The 12,128-nt window shown below is 47.5% G+C and overlaps 1 protein-coding gene across 8 annotated transcripts in view; it reads left to right on the top strand.

Moving 5' to 3' along the window:
• The window catches only part of PTPRU (protein tyrosine phosphatase receptor type U), a 444,404-nt gene that overhangs the window by 412,250 nt on the left and 20,026 nt on the right, over positions 1 to 12,128 (top strand). For all 8 annotated transcript variants that reach the window (XM_056846270.1, XM_056846269.1, XM_056846268.1 and 5 more), the window contains one exon: positions 5,400 to 5,540. In XM_056846270.1, the coding sequence (XP_056702248.1) occupies positions 5,400 to 5,540 (141 nt within the window). The remainder of the gene's footprint in view (positions 1 to 5,399; positions 5,541 to 12,128) is intronic.

Below are 12,128 nucleotides of genomic sequence, written 5' to 3'. Positions count from 1 at the left end.
TCTTCCCTGCATCATATGGGGAGGGGCTGTGGCTCAGTGGTAGAGCATCTGTTTGGCATGCAGAAGGTCCCGGGTTCAGTCCCCAGCATCTCCGGTTAAAGGGACCAGGCAAGTAGGTGATGTGAAAGTTCTCGCTGAACTCTCTCAGCCCCACCTACCTCACAGGGTGTCTGTTGTGGGGAGGAGAAGGGAAGGTGATTGTAAGCTGGTTTGATTTTTCCTTCAGTGGTAGAGAAAGTCGGCATATAAAAACCAATTCTCCTCCTCCTCCTCCTCCTCCTCCTCCTTCCAGCTGTGCCTTAACGGCACACACACACATTTAAGAGGAGAGGAGTGTATATTCATAGAAGCACATCTGATATTTATTTATTTATTTATTCCTTACATTTATAGCTCACCCTCATTCCCAGCAAGCCGGGCTCAGAGCAGGTTACGACAATATAATCATAAACATCGATTAAAGCCTACTTCAAAACTTCATTAAAACTCTGTGTCCCATATAATCAATAAAACAGGATGGCATCCAGTAGTCATAAATAGTAGCCACTAGAAAAACCTGGCCAGGCAGTGAGCCCACCCCCCCAATAAACAAGTTGGGGGGAGGATGGGGAGGCCTGCAACGATGATAATGAAAGAAAACTTGTGGCTGCCCTCAGTTATAAGCCTGGTGCAACAGTTCCGCTTTACAGTACTGCAGGGCCCTGATGTTGCTAGGGAGACTGTTCCACCAGGCTGGGGCCAGGGCTGAAAAAGTCCTGGCCATTGTCGAGGATACTCCTCGGACTGGGGATCACCAGTCAATTGTTCATAGAGCATAGAGCTCTCTGTTCTTATCATCCCTGCTTTAGCTTTGGAATAGCACGATGTCCAGGGGTAGGGTTGCCAACCTCCAGGTACTAGCTGGAGATCTCCTGCTATTACAACTGATCTCCAGCCAATAAAGATCAGTTCACCTGGAGAAAATGGTCTAAAGAAAGAGGTTCGTAGTCAGGGTCTTTGAGAGCAGTGCCCAGATGTTGTAGGATTGCCAACCTCCAGGTACTAGCTGGAGATCTCCTGCTATTATAACTGATCTCCAGCTGATAGAGATAAGTTCCCCTGAAGAAAATGTCCACTTTGGCAATCGGACTCTATGGCATTGAAGTCCCTCCCCTCCCCAAAACCCGCCCTCCTCAGGCTCCACCCCAAAAACTTCTAGCTGTAGCATTCTGCACTAACTGCAGCTTCCAAACACTCTTCAAGGGTAGCCCCAAGACCTCCTGCCAGTGGCAAAGAGGGACCTGGCAACCCTATCCAGGAGAAAGACCCAAGTACACCAAAGCCTCCCAGTTCTGGCATTGTGCTTCCCTATCTTGAGGTGAACGTGGCTGTTCTGGATTTCAGAGTACATCTCCCCATCTCCATATACAATGGGGCCCATTTCCTGCAGGCGCATTTGTGCACAATCCATTTGTCCAGACAATGCGACTGGCCGGCGTGCGTTATGCAAACGAGCACGAGCCACAATGCTGGTTTTCAGGTTAAAAGAGAGAACAAAAGCGGCGGGGATAAAATAATCAATGACCTGCTTCAATTAACCAGGGAGAGGTCATTTTGCTGGAGGAGATAATTCCAGAAAGTATGAGTATGATTTGAAGCATCAAAGGGAGCTGAATTGTCAAGGGTAAAGGGCTTCCTGTGGAGGTTTGTTAGATGTCATCAGGACATGAAAAGACTTGATTGAAGTCCTGATTGAATATGCTGGGCTGTGGGCTCCTTCATTGTCCAAGAGGCACTTTCCAGAGGGCCAACCAACCAAACGTAGTGTGGCCTGAGCTTTTCTGAGCCTGTTTTGTAAGACTCGGCCTCAGTGTTTACTTATTTCCAAGATTTCTATCCTACCTTTCTGCTGTTTAGCTCTTCACGGCAATTTACGAATTTGTTTTGACAAAGTTTTTAATCCAAGCAGTGATGGGCTTCCCCTTAGGGTTGCCAACCTCCAGGTACTAGGTGGAGATCTCCTGCTATTACAACTGATCTCCAGAGAAAATGCCCGCTTTGGCAATTGGACTCTATGGCACTGAAGTCCTGCCCCTCCCAAACCCCGCCCTCAGGCTCCGCCCCAAAAACCTCCCAACGGTGGCAAAGAGGGACCTGGCAACCCTAGGTTATAGGGCATACAGAGGCTTCAGCATGGTGGATCACAAGGAAGGCTCTTCCCAGCCCTTGGATTATGCCCACACATAGAGCAGAGCAGATAGCAACCTGTAGGTGCATGCCTAGAGGCACAGTTGTTGCAAAAGCCATTGGGGAACATCTGGTTTCCCCTTCCATATATACAGAGCTTATTCATGGACCCTTGGTACATTCATGAGGCCCATGTGTACTGTAGATCAAGAGTTCCTATTGATGGCTTGGATCCAGCTTAAGTGAAAGAAGGGTGATTTATTTGCCCATTCCTCTCTCCCATAGGAGACATCTGATTTTCCCCTAGCTATTGCCCTAGGAATAGCATTTCAGGTTGTGTTTTGGACCGCCATGGCAGGTGGCAATCAACTAAAGTCAGTCCTCCTTGCCCTGAGGAATTCCCCTGCAGAAATTCTAGGTGGGATCCAAGTTGGGTGGCCAGCCTCCAGATACTAGCTGGAGATCTCCTGCTACTACGACTGATCTCCAGCCGATAGAGATCAGTTCACCTGGTGAAAATGGCCACTATGGCACACTGCAGACTTAGGGTTTTCATTAGGGTTGCCAGGTCCCTCTTTGCCACTGGTGGGAGGTTTTTGGGGTGCAGCCTGAGAAGGGGGGGTTTGGGGAGGGGGGGCTTCAGCGCCATAGAGTCCAGTTGCCAAAGCAGCCATTTTCTCCAGGTGAACTGATCTCTATTGGCTGGAGATCAGCTGTAAAAGCAGATCTCCAGTTAGTACCTGGAAGTTGGCAACCACAGTTTTCATTCATGCATACAGAGGCTTTATGTCTGTTTTGTGTGCACGTGGGAACTGTTCCCACTGCAGAGAGATCAGGCATAAGACGTCCAGGGCCTGCTGCCTATCTGTGGCCATTTTAACTGCTGATATCAAAGTCATCAGGGCAACATTAAAAGGCCACCTGAGAAACAAAGTTCTCCTCCAGTTGCACGGTAGGAGAGAGAGGTTGCAGAAAGAGAGTACTGGAAGAAGAACAGACAGTCCTGAGGGTTGGTTAAGAGAGAGCCCTGATGGGTAGCTCCAATAATTGATTTCAACGCACCAGTTAATCAATTAATGCTTTCGGCTCTGCTGGATAGACTTGCCATGCATGCCAAGGCCCCCGTCATCTCTCCGTTTCTTTTTCTCACAACTCACTCTCTGTACATCGGCTTGCTAACTTCTATAATGCCATTTTTATACACACCCCATATTGAAGCATGAAAAGAAATCAGCCTGTTGTCTCCATTAAGACACAGTCCAGGGAATACCTTGTAATTCTTTCCTCGCTTTTACTCCACTCGGCTGCCTGTTTAATTTTTTAAAACAATACGTTTTAAGGAAAAAAAGGAATCGGCCTGAGCATCTCCTTCGTCGGATTTGCCCTTTCTCCCATTTGAAGATGCTGACCCGAATCAGCTGGGTGAAAATCCAATCCAGGGCTGGAGGGGAGAGGCAAACGAGACACCCCCCCCCCCAAAAAAAACCGAGAAATCTTTTCTCGATGCAGGAGACCTGTCACTTGAGCTTATAAGTGTTGTTTCAAGGACTCTCGAGGAAGGTGAAGAGCTGACAGATAAAGGCGACCCGAGGCTGGATTGCCTGTTTTCTCTCCGCAGGTACCCCTAAAAGCTTCTGCTCCTTTTGAAGTGCTAACAAGCATCCTAAAGTCTTTCCCTTGAAGCTAAGGGGCTGCTTATTCCTTTTTCGCTGGCCATCTTCTCCCTCCCTCCGCCCAAGACAAGGTTTGTTAGAAGTCAGACTTGGAAGAGCCTGCCCTGCTTTTCTGTGTCTGACTTCTTTGCTGTTTTTCCCCACCCTAACCCCTCTCATTCCCAAGAGATCTGACAGGCCAGGCGGGCCATGCGATCGTTTTAAGAGCTCCCTTTTGCGACGTGCCCTTATTATCCCAAGCATATCACTTCCTGTGGGGGGTGAGGGAGAATGATCCATTGGGCTGACATTTCTCGTGCTTGTTCTCAGATCAAAGGTGACGGTTTCCAGTTAGGAGAATAGAATTCCTTTTTCTTTTTTTTTAAAATGAGATCTGAGAGCAAAAAGCATGTGCATTTTCCCCCATCTGGCAGAATTAATAGATGGAAGCATTATTATTTTTTTACAACTTTCAGCTTGCTGGGCATGTGGTCCATAGTGGGAATGAGGCTCTCTCATATCTTTGGCCTTTCTCACTCTTCAATTTAGTTCAATCCGCCGTGGGGCTCTGCCCTGTATCTAAGCTGTGTGTTTTCTCGCTGCAGGCGAGTTGTTAGAGGCATAACATTAGAGGGCTGGGGGGAAGCTTTACGGCCACAAATTCTAGCATCTGGGGGAGAAAGAGAAAGAACCTGCAGGCACAAATAGTGTAACCAGAGTTGCTCATATCCCTAGCAGATAGGGTTGCCAACCTCCAGGTACTAGCTGGAGATCTCCTGCTATTACAACTGATCTCCAGCTGATAGAGATAAGTTCCCCTGGAGAAAATGTCCGCTTTGGCAATCGGACTCTATGGCATTGAAGTCCCTCCCCTCCCCAAAACCCGCCCTCCTCAGGCTCTTCGCCAAAAACCTCCCGCTGGTGGCAAAGAGGGACCTGGCAACTAGCAGAGAGTGTCTAATAAACAACATGTGCCATATTACAGGTAGAATAGCTTTTAAGGTTTGGGGAGTGGTTGACTTTTTCCCTCCCAGACAACCCAATGACAAAAACAGGTATGCCAGTTCTGCCTGGCATAAATATAGCATCACCATGCAAAAAAGGTATGATTGAAGAAGAATAAGAGTTGTTTTTTATATGCTGACTTTCTCTACCACTTAAGGAAGAATCAAACCGGCTTACAATCACATTCCCTTCCCCTCCCCACAACAGACACCCTCTGAGGTAGGTGAGGCTGAGGGAGTGTGACTAGCTCAAGGTCACCCAGCTGGTTTCATGTGGAGGAGTGGGGAAACAAATCCAGTTCACCAGATTAGCCTCCACCGCACATGTGGAGGAGTGGGGAATCAAACCCGGTTCTCCAGATCTGAGTCCACCGCTCCAAACCACCGCTCTTAACCAGTACGCCACGCTGGCAGGAAAATTGACAAATGGAATCGGCCACACGAAACCATTTGCAACAATTTTTCCGAAAATTAAAGAAACCATAAATGTCTTTGGTGTGCCTCTCTGACCGCTCCTCTCTCCACCCCCTTTGCTGCTGCTCTGTCTTCACCCCCTTTTCTGTTTGCTCCCCTTTAGAGCTACACGAAGAGCGCTGCCTTCATTGTGACTCTGCATCCGCTGCAGAACACCGTCACCGACTTCTGGAGGCTGGTCTATGACTACGGCTGCACCTCCATTATCATGCTTAACCAGCTCAACCAATCCAACTCTGCCTGGGTGAGTGACAGGCATCCACCTTGTGGGTGATTGCTTCTTCCTGTGTGTGTGTAAAGTGCCGTCAAGTCGCAGCCGACTTATGGCGACCCCTTTTGGGGTTTTCATGGCAAGAGACTAACAGAGGTGGCTTGCCAGTGCCTTCCTCTGAACAGCAACCCTGGACTTCCTTGGTGGTCTCCCATCCAAATACTAACCAGGGCCGACCCTGCTTAGCTTCTGAGTTCTGACGAGATCAGGCTAGCCTGGGCCATCCTGCCCCCCAAAAAATGTTTTTTTGGGGGGCGGCGTTTTATGTACATGAAGATACAACTTGAAAAGGCAGTCTGATTGACTTGTGTGCAGTTATGTTGGAGGACTACCAACAAGGGGTATTGTTGTTGTTAGAGTCAGCTCCCTTTCCTTTCCTTCTTTGCTCCTATGACCCGTAGGTCCTGAGCAGTTATTTCTTAGAGGAAAACATGACAGAGAGCTATTTGGCCATGGCCAATGTTATGTTTGGATCTCTATCCATCAGCAAAAAGGGGACTATTTCGTCTCTTGTTATGGGGGCAGGAATTCTCACCAATATGGGGGCGATCCATTTTTCTCAGTGGTGTTTAAAGAGGGGGCATTCCATCATCTTATGAGATAATGTGTCAATTTTCTTTGAATTGCATGGGCAAGGTCTGTTAGAATATGGTAGATTTCCATATCTTCCGTTTAATACTGCTGAGGGTGCAGCATTTAAATGGGGGAGCATAAAGGCTCTTTGGAAGGAAGGGACTGTCAGGTTGGGAAAGTATACTGGAGTTAGCTAAGGGGGAGGAATGCCAAAGAATTGAGTTGAACATACTCTCCGGGCACACATTGTGGAGGTATAGTGGTGTTAGAGTCGGCTACAAGTTTTTACAAACTGTAGAGCCGGGGTTATCTAGTGGTGGTGGAAAGTGCCATCAAGTCCCGTAGGGTTTTCAAGGCAAGACACATTCAGAGGCATTTTGAAGAAGAAGAAAAAGAAGATTTGGTTTTTATATGCCGACTTCCTCTCCTTTTAAGGAGAATCAAACTAGCTTACAATCTCCTTCCCTTCCTCTCCCCGCAACAGACACTTTGTGAGCTAGGTGGGGCTAAGAAAGTTCAAAGAGAACTGTGACTTGCCCCAGGTCACCCAGCTGGCTTCATGTGGGAGAGTGGGGAAACCAACCCGGTTCACCAGTCTGCCGCTATGTGGAGAAGCGGGGGAACAAACCCAGTTCTCCAGATTAGACTCCACCACTCCTAATCCTAACCACTACATCATGCTGGCTCTCTTCTATGTAGCAACCCTGGACTTCCTCAGTGGTCTCCCATCCAAATACTAACCAGGACAGACCCTGCTCAGCTTACGCGATCTGACCAGATAGGGCTAGTTTGGGCCATCCAGCTCAGGGGTCCTGTTTTTTTACTTAATAATAAATGTCAGGAAATGAGGGTTTGCCAAAAGAGATACACTTCCATCCACCCCCAGTACCTGAAAGAATGAAATGCATTTTCCTCTTAGGCAAGCAACAGGTTCCTAGTCTTGCAGTGAATAATCCATTTCAAAAGCCAGCAGTGGCATGTTGTGCCAAAGAGTTGATGATATATGATTTCCAACAGGCTCACTCCCTGATAACACAGACGGGCAGATTTCCCCCCATTTCTATGCCACGAGCGTGTGCTGTTTTATTGTCATCCCACACATTTCGCATCTCAAATAGTGTCCCGTTCTTCAGAGGTTGTTGAGATTGAATGCACGTTATTCAGCATTCTGTATCCTAATGGGGCGAACAATATTTTACCAGTCACAGACGAGGAGATTGGCAGGGTGGCTCCAGTACTGAGAACTAGAGCAGGAAACCACCTGTGAAAGGTCAAAATAGCTTCTGCACATAATCAGGTGACAACTTATCCTGATTAGAGATGTTACTGAACCAGGTGACACTGCCATATTGAAGAAGAAGAAGAAGAGTTGGTTTTTATATGCCGACTTTCTCTACCACTTAAGGAAGAGTCAAACCAGCCTACAAACACCTTCCCCTCCCCACAACAGACACCCTGGGAGGTAGGTGGGGCTGAGAGAGCTCTAAGAGAGCTGTGACTAGCCCAGGTTCACCCAGCTGGCTTCATGCGTAGGAGTGGGGAAACCAGCCCGGTTCACCAGATTAGCCTCCGCCGCTCATGTGGAGGAGTGGGGAATCAAACCCAGTTCTCCAGATCAGAGTCCACCGCTCCAAACCATCGCTCTTAACCACTACATCATGCTGGCTCCCTACGCTACACTTAAATCCTAAGACTTATGCTAAACATAGTCATTAGAAAGCACATCTCTCACGATATAAATGACTTCTGAGTAAATATGCTTAAGAATTCCATGGAATTAATATTTTTTATATTTGGTCATGTGGAAACACCTCAAAGCTGTCTTTTTGATATGAGACTTCCTATGGATTTGGCACCCTGACCTGGATAGCCCAGGCTAGCCCAATCTCATCAGATCTCAAGAGCAAAGCAGGGTCAGCCCTGATGAGTCCTTGGTTGGGAGACCACCAAGAAAGTCCAGGGTTGGGGAGGGGCTGTGGCTCAGTGGTAGAGCCTCTGCTTGGCATGCAGAAGGTTCCAGGTTCAATTCCTGGCATCTCCAGTTAAAGGGACTAGGCAGGTAGGTGATGGGAAAGACCTCTGCCTGAGACCCTGGAGAACCGCTGCCAGTCTGAGTAGACAATACTGACTTTGATGAGCCAATAAGGCAGCTTCAGTGTTCATGTGTTCATCTGTTGGTTGTCTGAATGTCTATCGCCTTGAAAACCCTACGGGGTTGCCATAAGTCGGCTATGACGTGACAGGAAAAAAAAAAGGATTTAGAAGATTCCTTGTGTGATAGAGTGCAAATTTTACAGATGTAATACAAATGTAATACAGATGACCCATTTAAGGCATCGCAAACCCTCTGGATAGAAAGGGACTAGATGATAGATTCTCAAGATGTCAGGAGGCGTTCTAACTTTGATCGCCCCTCTCCAGATCCTTAAAACATTCTTACCAGCTTCAGAGCAGTTTTAAAAGCCCATTACAAGCCTGTAATGTTAATTTGACCGAAAAACGTATTGGATTTTCTCCCCCCAACATAAATTTAGTATTACAGACTCTTAATGGACGTCTGGAGAAGACTTCATTAACTGCATTATTTTATGAGTCGAGATCAGACACTTCAGTGCAAATGACCCAAGCCTACAGTTGTTGCGCTGCCGGAGGAGTAAGCACACGAATGAATTAAAGGCCCCCCTCGGGTGAAGAGGAGCTTTCCTTTGTCAGCTGTGCTTGCTGAGCTAAAGAGCACTACTGTGTGCTTAAATAACAGAACAGGGGAAAATAAACATTATCCCCGATGCTACCCTTACCCAGGAGGCCTGGTAATTCCAAAAGGCCAGAGGGAGTTTATTCAGGAGTGAAATTAACTCTGGGAGGAACTGACATGGAAGGAAATCAAAAGCAGCTAACCACGTTAGGCCAGGGCGGATGTAAATGTGGGGGTATGTAAAATGAAGATGAGGCAACATTGGGCCAGGACGGGCAGCCCATTCCTGAGGGGAAGAGCTGGGCCGGTGGCTGGAGGGGGTGCCGCCGCGCCGCCTCCAAAGGAGGATTCAGCTCCCCCACCCCACCGAAGCCAAAATGCTGCCCTCACCCTCGAGCCCCGTGGGAATAAGCCACCTAGGATTGCCAGGTCCCTCTTTGTCACCAGCGGAGCCTGAGGAAAGTGGGGTTTGGGGGGAGAGGGACTTCAATGCCATCGAGTCCGATTGCCAAAGCGGCCATTTTCTCCAGGTGAACTGATCTCTTATCAGCTGGAGATCAGTTGTAATAGCGGGAGATCTCCAGCTAGTACCTGGAGGTTGGCAACCCTAACGCCACCTAAAAGGTGGCATACATTGAGTTGAGGGCAAAGGGGGTATTCCTGGCCTGAAAGGGCTTAGGAGGCTGCCTGAAGGTGGCTACTCCCCTGGACCACTCCTGGACCACTCCTAGGAAGCTGAGCCGGCGTCCCAGGGCCTCACTACCATGGCAGGGCAGGGAGGGCGGCGTTAGAGGCCTGCCACCGGCATCCGTTCCAGTCTTGGCAGCGCAAGGGGCACGGGCGCTGGCACAAGGGGGGCGCAGACATCAGTGCAAGGGGCTGTCTGACTTGCTGAGGCCCTAAACTATGTCAGGATTAAGAGGTGTCAGGGCATTAACGTATTCATTTTTAGCAATTAATTTGTATTTAGCAGCCTGAATAGCCCAGCTTAGCCTGAGCTCATTAGAGCTTGAAAGCTAAGCAGGGTTGGCCATGGCTATTACTTGAATGGGAGATCACCGAGGAAGACTGGGAGTTGCTACACGGAGGAAGGCAATGGCAAAGCTCCTCTGCTCGTCTCTTGCCTGGAATGCCTCATGAATGGGGTCACCATGAGTCAGTTGCAACTCAATGGCTGCTTCTTCTTCTTCTTCTTCTTCTGCTGCTGCTGCTGCTGCTGCTGCTGCTGCTGCTGCTGTCTGGAAATCCAACAGCTTCAACAGTCCTCCTGTGGTGGGATTGGAGCTCAGGCTTTCCTAGTGTTTAAATTCCCCTTGCTTGTTGGTTTCCAACCTCGTCAAATTCTGACACTGAATTCAATAGCTGTGGGCGGTGTTGCTAAGACACACAAGAGACCTTGCGACCTCATGAATTCAGATACCGGTAGAGAATAGCCTTCTCCAAACTCTATCGAAGTTTGAATTTGGATTATAAACATTGGAGGCTTGTAAAGCGTGTTTCCTATTTCAGGTGTACATCCTAAGCCAAGAGTTGTTCTCTGATGTGGTTTGTAAGGGGATAACAGACCTTAGTATAAATTTCAGGTGCCTGGGGGGTAACTCCCTGCCCTGGATGGCCCAGGCTAGCCCAGTTTCATCATCTCTCTGAAACTAAGCAGGGTTGGCCCTGATTATTACTTGGATGGGAGACTCTCAAGGAAGTCTAGGGGGTGCTACCCCCTAGATAGGCAGTCTTTTCGTGTCTTGTAAACTCTACGGGGTCACCATAAATCAGATGCGATTTGACAGCACTTTCTACCAGCAAGGACGACAAGCCCCAAACGAGTATTTGATCTAAAGCATTAAAGGACACACATGAAAGTTTGTGAGGGTTCTCCAGGGTCATCTACTTTTGTTTCCCATAAAACCTTGCATATTCTTTGACTGCACTATTTGCATTCCCACGAGAACCGATCCTACCATGTTTGTAAACAGTTCTGGAATATGTACTCGGTTGCACTGCCTCAATTTACTATGCATGGTAAATCAAAACAGACATTCAAGTCGGTTCTTGTAGGTTATCCGGGCTGTGTGACCGTGGTCTTGGTATTTTCTTTCCTGACGTTTTGCCAGCAGCTGTGGCAGGCATCTTCAGAGGAGTAACACTGAAGGACAGTGTCTCTCAGTGACAAGTGTGTAGGAAGAGTAATATATAATCAGAAGGGAGTTGGGTTTGAGCTGAGTCATTGTCCTGCAAATTATTAAAGGTAATGTGCTAATCATTGTCCTGTAAGTATCAAGATAATGCGCTAATGAGGGTGTGGTGTGTTAATGTGGAACCATTGTATCCTGAAGGGATCTGTTAACATGTGCTAATCCGCATGGCTATTGTGGACTGTAGTCTTTGTTAGTCTAGAGGTTTTCAGGACAGGAAGCCAAGCCTTATTCATTCTGAATACCTCCAGACTAACAAAGACTACAGTCCACAATAGCCATGCGGATTAGCTTTGGATTCCACATGTTAACAGATCACTTCAGGATACAATGGTTCCACATTAACATACCACACCCTCTTTAGAGCATTATCTTGATACTTACAGGACAATGATTAGCACATTACCTTTAATAATTTGCAGGACAATGACTCAGCTCAAACCCAACTCCCTTCTGACTATATATTACTCTTCCTACACACTTGACACTGAGAGACACTGTCCTTCAGTGTTACTCCTCTGAAGATGCCTGCCACAGCTGCTGGCGAAACGTCAGGAAAGAAAATACCAAGACCACGGTCACACAGCCCGGATAACCTACAAGAACCAATGAACTCTGACAATGAAAGCCTTCGACAAGACATTCAAGTATTATTATTTGTTACATTTCAATAAACTGTGTGCTGCCCATGATGCTACTACTGGAGAAAGTAATTTCACTGTGAAAACAATTTGCAAAAAAAATCCAAAACAGCAGAGGCATCATGGCAAGGCGAGCTTTACATTCAGAAGGTCCTGCCCCAGTTCAGTCCCCAGCATCTCAAGTAGTGGATGTTGGGAGAGGGGTATCTCTGCCTGAGATACTGAGACAAGTATAGATTGACCAATGGCCTGACTCGCTATAGGGCAGCTTAACACATTGGAAACCATTTTATCCTAGGGTACTTTCACCAGATACTAAATAATGCGCTTTCAATCCACTTTCAATGCACTTTAACGATAGTTTGTAAGTGGATCTTGCCGTTTCACACAGTAAAATCCATCTGCAAAGTGCATTGAAAGTGGGTTGAAAGTGCATTATTTGGAATGTGTGTGAAAGTGC

The sequence above is a fragment of the Euleptes europaea genome, chromosome 3 (genome assembly GCF_029931775.1).
Source record: "Euleptes europaea isolate rEulEur1 chromosome 3, rEulEur1.hap1, whole genome shotgun sequence".
NCBI classification, from domain to species: domain Eukaryota; kingdom Metazoa; phylum Chordata; class Lepidosauria; order Squamata; family Sphaerodactylidae; genus Euleptes; species Euleptes europaea.
This window is presented reverse-complemented; position numbering and strand designations above follow the sequence as displayed.